Source organism: Nannospalax galili, unplaced genomic scaffold (genome assembly GCF_000622305.1).
Source record: "Nannospalax galili isolate Female #2095 unplaced genomic scaffold, S.galili_v1.0 scaffold1191, whole genome shotgun sequence".
NCBI lineage: Eukaryota > Metazoa > Chordata > Mammalia > Rodentia > Spalacidae > Nannospalax > Nannospalax galili.
In genome coordinates, this window is record NW_008330570.1 from 1,961,438 (window position 1) to 1,974,281 (window position 12,844).

Genomic DNA, 12,844 nt, shown 5'->3' on the forward strand with positions numbered 1-12,844 from the left:
CACTCTCACATTGATCTCTCTCTCTCTCTCTCTCTCTCTCTCTCTCTCTCTCTCTCTCTCTCTCTCTCTCTCTGCTGTTGGATATCACACCAGGACCCTGTACATGCTAGGCAAGTGCTCTCCTTCTGAGCTCTATCTCCAGCCCTGACTGTCATTTTTATAAGTCACAGACCTGACTATCACATTTCTATGCTTAAAGCAAACCTCATGACATGGCTCCTGCCTCCCTTTGGGAGGCAATATCCTTGCCTTCACACATGGCACTCTGCCCACAGGGTCATTTGTGGTACCCTGAGTCCCTGCTGTCCTACAGTCTCACACTTTTCTCCACTCATCAACCTGGCTAATTCATATTCTTCACTTGAAACCCATGCCACATGGCCCTCACAAGTCTCTGTTCCATGCTGCCCTTCTCTCATCTTCATACTATCTGTCGCTGAGGGTTCTAGGCAGGCTTTGACCCAGAAGGGACCTGCCCTGCTTGCCAAGAGAAGAGTGACAGAATAGCTTCACTTCCCATGTGTCCTCCTGTGGTTCCAGGAGAGACAGTCACATTGGAGGTGGGGATGGAACAGTGGACACATGACCCACCCAAGGTTAGTGGCAGGAAGGAAACCAGATGGAATATCCAGGCCTGGGGTGTCAGGCAGCAGAGGTGGGGGTGGTCACTTGCTCTGACAGTGCTCAGCAAGGGCAGATCAGTACTGGTCCCATGAAGGTAAGCCTCAGACACTACACTCTACAGATTGTTCCTACTCTCTCAGTTTGTAAGCTCATAGACCCTGAAAAGTAGCTCCTCGGCTTCTTTGCCCCTGCAAGTCTATTCTAGTTACTGCTGGAGGGTCACTGATGTGAAAAGGACAGCAACAACATAGTGACAGTATCAGCTCTGACCATGAAGAACTTGGAACCATGTGGCCCCAAATGATACCATCTCCCTGTGAAGACCTGTTTCCGTCCTTCAAAAGCCTTTGTTTGCGGCCATCAGCATAAATGGTAACATGTACTCTGTGGCCATGATAGAGAAAGAAAATTCAAAATGGTTGTCAACAAACATTGCGCCCTTCAGCCCCAAGGCTCCTGGGCACAGCTTCAGCTTCTCTTCTGATTCTCTGGAGGACTCTGTGCACGCTGAAGGCCCCATACTCCATCCCTGACTAGCTCAGATCCATCTGTCTACCTAACTACCAGGTGTCACCACTGGAGACTGGGTGTCCTTCAGGTCATGAAAGCAAGACATATATGCTCTATTGGGTATCTTCTCCCAGCTTGCCCCCAACACTAGACTGTTCCCCTGCCTTCTAGGTTGGCCCTGCCCATCCCCTGACTGTCACCTTCAACATCATTTGACCAACTCCTGGTTTTACAGATGAGAAAGCCTGAGGCTTGAGACAGAGGGTGTGGCCAGCCTGGAGTCACAGGGTGGGTGGCAGAGTCAAGTGTAGGACCCAGGTTTCCTGGCTCCCAAGGGTAATTTCTCCCCAAGAAACTGCTTGGATGGGGCATCCATCAGGTCTATGGAGGCACATTTAGGTGTTCACCTATTTACATAGGGGAACACCCCCTCACCTCATAGCAAGCCCAGGACAGCAGAGGTAGTGTGGGGTCAGTGCCTGCTCACATCTGCTTCTGGCCACTTGCTTCTGTCCCTGATTCATGTCTGTTTCTGTCCCCATTCTCATCTAGAAGGCTCTTCCTCCCTCTTCTCAGTCTGTTCAAGAAGGTTCCTACCTATCAGGGTCCTCTTCTCTGTTGTGTGGCAGAATTTGGCTTTAATGTGTCTTCAAGGGCAGTTAAAGGCTTCCCGTCTGCACATGGTTCTCGTCCATGGCTGGGTCACTGCTCTAGAGCAACTTTGTACTGAATCAGGGCCTAAGGCCCCAGGATGCTGTCTGTGACCCTGCATCCAGATGCTGGTCACTGCTGGTTCTAGAATTTCTCAAAAAGGCCTCCCTGGCCTGAAGAAGCTATTTGTATACACCTCCTTCCCCCCGACTCATGCCTCTAACCCTGTGCATGGACAGAGAGAACCTAAGCATGGGGCAGGAAATCAAGTTGTCCAGGAGATGGGAAGTCACAAAGAGCCTGCCCCTCCTGTGTGGCAGAGGGCCAGTGAGGCTGGGCGGGACCTCACATGCCCGGCGGCCTGGCTCTATGCCAAAGGACACAAGGGATCGGAAAGGAGATGCCAGCCAGTGTGCCATCCTGAAACAAAACACAATTGCTCTGGGGTTAGTTGGCAAGTCCAAACACAGCATTGGGAAGCAAGCAGAGGTCCTGTCCTCCCACTCTGAGCTCTGTCCTGGCTCAGCGTCCGCCCCGGAGAGGCTGCAAGGCAAAATGAGCAGCGGCATTAATCTGCTGATGGGTGAGAGAAATGTGAGCGTTACCCTGGGCTGGCCCCTCGGCTGCTCTCCCTCACTAAGGAGCTAGGAGGTGGCCCTGACTTCTTTGCAAGGGTATGAAGCAGACAAATTAAAAAAAAAAAAAATCAACAAAATGAAAAAAGAAAAAAAAAAAAAGAGAGAGAGAGAGACTCAGGCACCATTAACAATGCTCTAAGTAGAAATGGCCTGGTGAGGCTGGGGTGGGCCAAGGGAGGGTGAAGGCTGAGAGACCGTGTTTAGGACACACCTGGTCTGTGCTCAGTGCCCAGTGTGCAGGCATGAGGACATGCAGCAATGAGGAGGCTTGGCCTGCATGCTCTTCTCCCTGACTCTGGCTGGGGAAGAACAGTCCCTGGGGTGCCTGGTGTCTCTCATTGGGATTGGCCTGCTTCAGGTGCTTCTCTGGCATTAAGTTCACCATCAACAGCAGTGACGATGGCTCTGGGAGTCCTGAGGGATGGGTTAGTGTAATGGTCCCTTAAAATGGAGTCTATAGTCCTAATCTCAGGGGGAATTGTGAGCCACTGAGAAGGTGGGATCCTGGGGTGGGCAGGGATGTGGTCCACTGTGGGCAAGCCCCTGATGGCCAATGAGGCTGTGTGTGTGGGGGAGTGAGGGCAGTGGCTGTTCTGAGGCTGTGTGTGGGAGGGCACTGGGGAGGAGGAGGAGGAGAGATGGCTACTGGCTCTGTGACAGGGAGTCACGCTTCAGGAACCTGCAAGAGAGGGGAGGAGAAAAGCGACACAAAAGCGTCCTACGAAGGAACAGACCCGACCACAGCTGGAAGGAAGGCAAACCTTTGAATCAGGTCCTTGAAATACAAGCTGCAGGAAGCTAGAACATTTTGGTGGACTTCAAACTCTCTGCCTTCAACAACAATTTTCAGGTCTGTAAACGCTTTCGCTCTGCGCTGCTGGTTCAATTCCTTCAACATTTCTGCAGAACAGAGAAGACAGACAGGGCCAGGTTCCCATTAAGAGGTTTTTATCTTTTATTTTTAATTAAAAAATTTTTTTCAAGAAGTAGAGAAATAGAAAATACTTGATATTGTTTCTTGGCAAGACTGGCTGAACACTGACAGTCAAAAGAAGTCACAAACAATGTGTAAACAAGCAGCCACTGGGAGGGGCTACATAACCAAGGGAATAACAACTTTAAAAAGCAAAAAAACAAAACAAAACAAAAAAACCAAGTATGACTGAAAAAAAATAAAATCAAAACCCAGGTACTGAAAGATTGGGGAGTGGGGTGGGGAAAGAATCCCATACTGACAATTAGAAACTACAAAATACATTACCACAAACAGCTTAAAAAAAAAACCCAACAATAAACAAACAAAAAACCCAAAACTATCCTAGAACTACAGAACAAGCTCTCCAAATGCCAATGGTGCCGATGCATTGGATACCAAGTAAAGCATGGTATTATGATGCAAGATGGGCTGGATATGGTTCAAAGGAATACAGATCATAAAACCTGAAAAAACAGCATCCCTTCAGTTAGACATTCAAGCCATGGCATGGGGCAAGCTTCCTGGGAAGGGGACCCAGAGAACAGAAGGGCCCAGTGAGGGCTTGGCAAGTGCCTCCTTCCATCTCACATTTCTGGGGACTTCTGGGGAAAGCAAGCAAGCAAGGGACAAGGTAGGGGGTCCTCTGCATCACCCTCATTTTCTAGGCCAGCCTTCCAGGATGCCCAGCCTTGCCTGTGTGTTTGACAAGGGCAAGCTGGTTTGTAGCCCCCTGTGGGTCCTAGGAAGTGGCTTGTGGGTGGGGTTGGGGAGGGCATTCCAGCCCTAGTGCATACCTACCTTTGCCTGGAGTCTTGGCTGCCTGGGGCTGGCACTGACAGAATCCAGCCCTGTGGGCTCCAGACCTAGGGATGTCAGAGGCTCCTCCCAGACCCACCCCAAAGGCTAGAAGGAAGGAGGAGAGAAGAGCCTGCCCATCCGATTTAGGTATACTTTCTTCTTTGCCAAAGTTAGGATGGCCATCACTCCTCACTAGCCTCACCTTACCTGTCTGCCTACAGGACCACCCTACCCTTTGCATGGAGTAGCGGACATCAGATCCTTGTGTCAACCTAGACTGTCATCAGATAGATGAAGGGGAGACAATGGCTTGAAAGCCCCCTTGCCATCATGCCAAACCCTCCAGGTCTATGTTGGCTGCATTTGATGTTCTACAAATATCCTTTAGTGTTCCCTGCTTCAAGCCTGACCAGTCACTGTCTACAGAGTCAGTACTAGTTGAGATTCCTCTATGCCCTACCTGACAGAAACAGGTCTTCTGTGCCTTTCCGAGCTTCTACATCTTATCTGTCAACAGGGAGCTGCGGCTCTTGCTTCTATCTGCAGAGACTGGTGATGGGATCAGGTGATCCAATCTAGCTCAGGGATGAGAATGGGACTAGTGGGCCTTGGTGGTCAGGAATGTGCTTGTTTGAAAGGACGCTCTGGGCTTGGGTTCTACTGAGGGATTTAGGTCCTCAAAAACATGCTGCATGTAGGGACTGAGGTGATGAAATGGTCCCCTGAGTCACAAGTTATGATCAGTCATGGACCCCTCACCACTTGCTAGGCTAACGTGAACTATGGCAGAGTGTCCACAGGGTGTATATGGTGAGATGAGAGCGACTCTGGCTGGGGCCTCCACCTGGGGCAAGCTTGGACTTGAAGCAGGGGCACATGCTCCAGGTAAGATGCAGCAGGGCAGAGAAACCAGGATGGAGGGTGTGGGTGGATATAGGTGAGCCAATAGCTGGAGAGCAAAAGAATGCCACAGGCTGGCTGGTAGGCTATATCCCAAGAACCTTGCCATGGAAACTTGGGCTTCAACCCATGGTACAAGGATGCCTCAGGGTGTTGTGTGCAGGTGAATGTTGAGGTTAGGTTTGTATTTCCAGTGATTTAGCAGAGGCAGGATGAAAGTGACTTGGGAGGCCTAAAGGGAGGCAGGAAGACACTCTACATGAAAAGACCTTGACTTTGGAGACAGATCTGAGGGTAAACCTGAACTTTGCCTCCTGTGAGCTGTGTGGCCTTGAAAAGTAAATCAAAGCCCCAGATCGCCAGCATTTTTGTTTGTTGAGGTTAATGAGACAGCATATGGTCAATAGGTATTGTGCTGGTATCACTGAGGTAGATGTGAGTTGCTGTTGATGGTGAAACCCCTTCCATGATCCAGCAGAAATGAAAAGGCCTAATGGAGACAGTAGTCAGCAACTGAAGGACAGAAAAAGCATTTAGGCCTCAGATGCTATGGGATGGGAGGGGTATAGGATATCTGGGAAGGGAGGGGAAGAAGAGTCTGATTTGGGGTAAGCTTGTTGGACAAGAGGACATAGTGACTAGAGGCCTGGGCTGGAGATAAACCCATGGGAAGCAGCAGTGTGAAGCAGAGGTCTGGGAGGCACAAACAGCTCAGGAAGGGCCTGTGGGGCTAGGTAGGCAGGGCATATCTAAATTATGACACTTAAACACTGACTCCAAATAGAACCTACAGCTAGTTGAGTAAGCCTGGTAGGTGATGTCATCTTTTTGAGTGAAGTGAGGGGTGGAGGTCTGGGGGAATTCCAGGCTAAGGTTCCAAAGACTTGGATTTTAGTTTTTACTTTGGGTTTGTCACAAAGTTGTTAGGTGGCCCTGGGTGAGTTGTTCGTCTGTGGAGCCTCATATCCCTTAAGCACAAAGGAGCTCTGTGGTCCCCTGGCTGTCATGCTGTATCAGAAAGCAGACCTGGGTCCATGCACTTATTGAGTCAGCCAGTGCTGGGGCCAGTTCAACATCCTATGCCTGGACCTACTGTGTTCTGATGCTTTGAAGATTTTCCCTACAGGTCGAATTCTTAGCAATGACTCTGGCCTCAGCCCTAGCCTCAGCAGCAATGCTCGCTGTTCCAAGAATCCCAGGTCCAGGTCTAGATCTGGTAGGTGCCTCCTGGAGGTTCTGGTGTCAATGTCCCCCATATGGATATTTTGTGCTCTTCTCAGCTCTATCTTTTCAGAAATCTTGATTTAATAGTTGGGGACGATTATTCATTTCCAGAAGAATTTTTCAATTTATGAAAGTGCTCACCAGGGGATCCCATTTCACAGCAGGCCAGTGCATTCCAAGTATTGATCAGTTGATGCGTGCTTACCACTGCCTGCGGCGTGCCAGTGGGGAGGGTGGGCATTGCAGGCTACACTTGTCTGGAGTAGGCCCTGAATCCACAGGAGGAAGCCAGGACCTACTTGCCTAGGTGAAAGCTGCCATCCTCCTCACCCTTGTCTTAGAGCAGAACAACCCTCCTGAATTTCTGAGGTGGCTCCTGGAAACCATCCAAAAAGCAGGGCCTGGTGTAGGAAGGGCTGCAAGGCCTTGAGTGGAGCCCATCCTGAGGTTGGGTCTCCAGGAAGCCCTGTAGTACTTTGCATTCTAGGATTCAGGCTTGCCTGACCCCTGCTTCCTCCCAAGACAAAGGCTCAGTGGTACCTCATTAGTGAGGGCTCTGACTGCCTGAGCCTACTTGGAGGACCACAGCTTTAGCCTTAGGATTCATCCCTGCGGGCTGGCATTAAGGAATGTTTCCTGGTCCTCTTCACTTTGAGTGGGATGATCCACCCCTATGTCCTGTGCCTTGCTCCTTCTTCAGGGATTCCCCTCCCACTGAAACCACTTGGCAGAAAGCACCGGGTTGAACTGCCATCCTCTGACCAGAAAGTGCTTTCCAATTTCCAGCCTGCTCTCCTCCATGCCACCTCCACACTGTTGTTCCCCACAGCACCTGGCCATCAGCCTCTGCTTAAATGTACCCTTCAAAGATGAATAGTAAGGCCTCCTTGAGTTGTTTCTACTCCACTTTCTGGGGGGAAGGTTCCCTTTACTCCCCAGTGAAGCGTCCCCGTGCCATAGACAGGTCCTCCCTCCAAACTTGTGTTCCCCTTCTTCATCTGGCTAATCACCATGATAGTCTTTCTTTCCTGCTAGTCCTGTTATTATCTAGTCCAAGGTCTCTTTGCCACTTTCCTTTCTTCCTACAGCCATTGCCCTCTCTGCTTGCTCTCCCAGCATCCTGAGCTGCTTTCTTTGTAACACACTACGCCTTGTAATTATTTATTTACATGTCCGCTTCCTGTACTAGACTGTATTTTATTTATATTTTTATCCGCAACACTCAGCTCAGGGGCTGACATATATACAGCCCATATGGTAAGTTGCAAAAATTCTCTACAGAGAGGCAGGGATCATTTTCCCACCCTTTGAATCTTGGCCAGCCTTATGATTTGGACCATAGAATGCAATAGAAAGGACCTTGTGTGAGTGCCAAGCACAGCCTCAAAGAGACATGCCTGCTTTTGCTACCTCTGGAGACCCTTGCCATCACCTTCATATGCATGATCTGGGGCTAACCTGTTGGAGGATGATAGATTACAAGGAGTAGAGATGAGCCATCCCAGATTGGCATGCAGACTAGCCAGCCCTTGCCTGACCTTAGTCAGCTTAGCCTTATTCAAACTGCCAAACCAGAACCACAATAAATAAATAGATTTTGTTTTAACTGACTGAGTTTTAGAGTTGTTGTTAGTTGTCAAAAGTCAACTGATATGGAAGGGAGGAATAAAGGATGAACAAATGGGTTCAGAGAACATTCGTGCGTCAGTTTTTCCTTTGCTAGTTTGGTGCAAGGTTAATTTAAAAATGTGTAAACATGCCATTATCCCCATCTCTAAGTGTACGTTAGTGGTGTTAAGCATATTCACACTGTTTCACAACTAATCTCTTGAAGGTCTTTCTAAACTAGAACTTTATATCCATAAAGCAACAACTCCCTATCCCTTCTCCCTCACCCCTGGCCGCCATTGTACCTTCTGTCTCTAAGAGTCTGACTCCTCTAGAGACCTCTCTTATAAGTGAAACCACACAGTTTTCGTCCTCTTGGGACTGGCTTATTTTACTTTGTAGCAGAATGCCTTCAAGGTTCATCTACATTGTACAGAATGCCAGATTTTCCTTCTGACTGATATCCTCTGGTGTGCAGGTACCGTTTTGTTTATCCATTCATCCGTAGACAGATACCTTTAGCTATTGCAACTGATAGTTCTCTGAGGCTAGTTCTTTGACCCAGTTATGGGGATCTCTAGCCATTCCAGTCTTCAACTCCATTATAATGAAACATTCCCATAGACACAGCTCCAGGGAGCATGAGAGGGACCAAGGGACACTGCGAAGGGTCTGCCTGGAACTGCATGCTTATTTAGAAGAGAATAAGACCACAACCAGAGTCAAGACTAGAGATGAAGTTACAGCCCAACTTCGGTGTATTTTTCACCAAACGACACAAGTTATTTGTCAGAGACTAATGGGTTCGTTCCAGCTGGACTAGAAGGGCTGTCCGAGGTGGTAATAAACAGGAAGAGATGTCAAATATTAAAAGGCAAAGAATTCCAGTAGCTTTGCAGCAGAGAAGTCCATTAAATCAGAGCCCCGAGAAAGGTTGTGCAGCCAAATAATTTTTTTCAGAGCTTAAGTAAGAACACAGTTAGGTGATAAATGCTCCTGGTCCCATTGGTATTTACGACACATATTTGATAAAGGACCTGAAAAAATTATAAACTCAGAGCAGTTGGGAAATATACTGAGAAAGCCCAGCGAAGACTGTGTCATACACGCCCAGAGAGTAATTCATCCAGGAGCAGGGGAGCCGGATGTGCACTGACACTGTGGGGACAAATGGGGGCTTTACACAAACAGCCTCCTCAGTGGATGTTCTGCATAGCCATGCCATCCAGAAAGCACTAGAAGCCAACTCTCTTTTACAGCTGCTTTGAAGCCTTCACAAAATGAATAGAAGTTTCTTGTGTCTTTCCCTTGATTTGTGCTCTTGTCCCTTAGGCCCAAAGACTGAACAGGAGTTGTCACGTTGTACCTGGGGAAAACATGATTGGAAGACCTTGATCTTATTGCAGAGTCACTACAGTCTGCAACCACAAGAAAAGGCCCTTTCCTCCTCTGGAGGAGGAACACCTTGGTTCTTACTGCTAAATTCGTCTCTGTGAACTCATGGAACCTTCTAGGATCAGCCTTTTTTTTTTTTTAAGACAGCCTCTCATTATGTGGCTCTGGCTAGCCTAGCTCTCCCAATGTAGATCAAGCTGGCCTCAAACTCACAGAGATCTACCAGCCTCTGCCTCCCAAGTACTGGGATTAAAGGCATGTCCCAGAACTCTGTACCTCTGATTTATGGCTCACAACCTCATCTTCTCTGCATGGTCCCACCCTCCTCACTGACTTCGTGTCCAGCACATCCTGCTCCTTTACTTTGCTTTTCACTTCCTGCACCTTTGATGACGTAGTCTCCTATACTTGTTTCTTAGGTCTCATCAGTCCCTTAAGCCTCATATTTATATCCTGTCCTCTAATAATTCTCACAGAATTCCTCAGTTAAGTTTAGTGGTCCTATGAGATTTTGTTGGTGCTGGTAGAGATCTATGGCTGCCTCATTCTAGAAAACTCTCTTGTCTGTTTTCTTTCTAGGCTATGATCTCCTGAAGGGCTTCTCTGTCTGGTCCCTGGAGTACATGGCATTATGTTTTGCACAAAATCTTCTGTGATTGGCATTCAGGTGGGCTATAGACTATGTACAGAGATGTGGGAAGTGTTGAGAATGTCCTTAAACATGATACAACCGAACTAGTTGAAATGTCTAGTTATGCACACTCAGATGGACAGAATATGGAAGTCAAGCCCCCTCTAAGCCTAGGAGACATCAGTGCTAGTAACAACAGTGATGACCCTCAAATTTGGAGGGTGATGTATCATTGCTAAAGCATTATCCTGTTCAGGACTTAGATCTTCTTTGGGAAGAGATTTAATTATTCTGTTAAGTTCCAATAGTTTAGAAGAGCCCTAAAGACCTTAGTGGGAAGGATCATCCACCTCAGCAGCTGCTGAGCAACAGGTACAACCTTGACACATAGTGGCTAGAGAGAAATGGTTCTTTCAGCACTCCAGGTTCAAGCTGCTTAGACGGCAAGGTCTGCCCAACTATAAGTCAATAACCTGTTGTATTCATTGACAGATCATGCCTGGTGGGCTTAGGGTAGGAGTCTTCCATTTGAGAAGGTATTGAGGAAGGGAGGGGTAGAGTGTTGTGTGAATTACTTTTCTGTTGCTGTAATAGACTACTGTGACAAAAAGCAACTTTGGGGACAAAGGGCTTATTCTGGTTTATGTTTCCAAAGGGGATACAGTCCATCATGGTGGGGAGGGCATGGCTGCAGGAGTGTGAGGCTAGGCTGGCAGTCAGTCACAAAGCAAACTGACCACATTTCATTCTCACATAAGAAGCAGAGAGGGAGAAAAGGAAGTGCAGCCAGGCTATAAAACCTCAAAGCCTGCCCCCAGTGATATACTTTCTCCAGCGAGGTTCTACATCCTAAAAGTTCTATAACATTCCCAAACAGTACCACCAACAGGGAGAGCAGGTGTCCAAACACATGAGCCTATGGCGGACAGCTCTAATTCAAACTACAAGTGTCCTCATCGAGATCTAGCCTAGGTAACCTGGCCACAAGGTGGTTGCTACAGGTTGGTAGGTAGAAACCTTGACTGAGCAATGAAGGTCACCAGACAAACCCTGAGGCTGCAGTTGGAAGAAGGATCTTGGCTTAGCAGCTGTTAGTCCTTCTTGTCCCTACTAAAGATGCTCCCATGTGGCTCCTTCCCCTGCTTGGAGGATAGAAGCTCAGAAGGTGACACTCTGAGCTAAGAGGATGAAAATATCATGAAGGTTCTGGGATGAGAGACATCTGTAGGAGCCCAGGACTTTCGAGAAGCTGAGTGAGAAGTGATGTCAAGGCTAGGGGCATGAAGGAGTCTTCAGATATCTGGGACTTTGGGGTGACCTGGTGGAGTGAGGAGAAGCACTGCAGTGAATTAGAACTTCCAGATGAGCCAGGTTAGGACATTGAGAAGCTATTGGGGACACTGGATGCCTGAAGTGGGGTGTGGAAGGGCCATGTGGGAGACTGAGGCAGACAGGCTAGCAACATTTAACCTTTTGTGATCTCTCTAGGAGTACAGCTTGATACCAAGGAAGGGCGGTATCCTGGGGGACACTGGTCCCAAGGACCAGATGAAAGTGAGATCTGGATATGGCCTCAGGGACTAAATCTAGTGTCTGGGATGTGGTAAGGGTGTGGACCTCCATTCCTGTGTTCTTATAAACGCTCTTCATCTTTATGAAACTGTGTTTGGCCTATCACATACTTATTCAAGGTATTGCTTCTTTCACACTGGGAACTGAACTTTTGGGAAGTGGGGGATAGTTCTTTGCTGAGGGACTGAAGTCCAGAAGCCAGGACAGATCAGATATTTGGGTCCAAGAAAAAACTCCAAGTTCAGCACCTTGGAGAGCTACACACCCCCAGACACCCTGGCAGAAGGTGAAGAGAGAGCTATTGTGGTTAGGGGGTGCTCTTGAGAATCCTACTGTACCCAGGAAATGTGGATGAGGCTCAGAGGCTAACCAATACCCTGAGTTCCAGCAACTTCCAACAGCATAAACGCCCACTGGTGTATTCATGAAACAGGTGCCCTTGTCTCATGTGTGCTGGGTAACTGGGTGCAGGTCAAGGACACCAGTGAATGAACATATTTGCAGTCCTGGGGGTTTCAAGATGTTTTGGGAGACACATTACGAAACGATGACAAAAGGGAAAAGCCCTGGGCAGAGGAGGAGACAGCTGGTTCTGCCTGAGGGACTTAGGGAGGCACCACAGGGAGGTGCTGGTCAAGGGGAGACTCACAGGGAAGCAGGAGCACCCAAGGTGACTGGAGTGCAAGGTGTTAGCTTTCAGAAGACTAGACTCTCCCTGCTAGGAGACTGAAAGTCAGTCTCTATCACATGAGACATGAGTCTTTGGTGGAATTTACAAAGGAGGCTGAGAGAGTCAGGCTTCTCTTTTACACAAAAAGGTCTGCTGGGGATAAACCATGCATGGTGATTTCTATCTTGGGTCATCCCCCTCACTTGTCACCCCTGGTGAGTTGGGCCTTCCTTTCCATACCATCACACTTTCCACTCTAACAGATTGTCCCCTTGGTACTTCAAATCATTCTGAGCCTCTCCTGAATTGTGTGGTCAACAAGCCAAATCATACTATGCTTGGGGTGGAATGGGAGCTGGGAGGAAGGGAACAGTGCTTGTCTTAGGATGATGCAGAGAGGATGTGGATGCAGGGTAGTCACAGTAGTGGACAAAGGTTGCACAAATGTGTTATTGTAGAATGAAAGTCTTTCTGAGGAGGGATGGGTGGGTGGCCTAGGGAAGGGTGACCAGAAAGTGAAGGGCTAACTTCTGGCTCTGTCACCAGTGGAGAGCTAATTGTACGAAAGGTAGGCTGAAGATGTAGCTCAAGTGGCATAGTCTTTGCCTAACATGCATACAGCCCTGGGACTGAGAGAAATATATATA

General features: G+C 48.3%; 1 protein-coding gene across 2 annotated transcripts in view; it reads right to left on the reverse strand.

Annotated features, from left to right (window-relative positions):
• Klhl29 (kelch like family member 29) overlaps positions 1–12,844 on the reverse strand; it is a 306,193-nt gene that overhangs the window by 22,274 nt on the left and 271,075 nt on the right. For both annotated transcript variants that reach the window (XM_008848872.2, XM_029553969.1), the window contains one exon: positions 3,185–3,323. In XM_008848872.2, the coding sequence (XP_008847094.1) occupies positions 3,185–3,323 (139 nt within the window). The remainder of the gene's footprint in view (positions 1–3,184; positions 3,324–12,844) is intronic.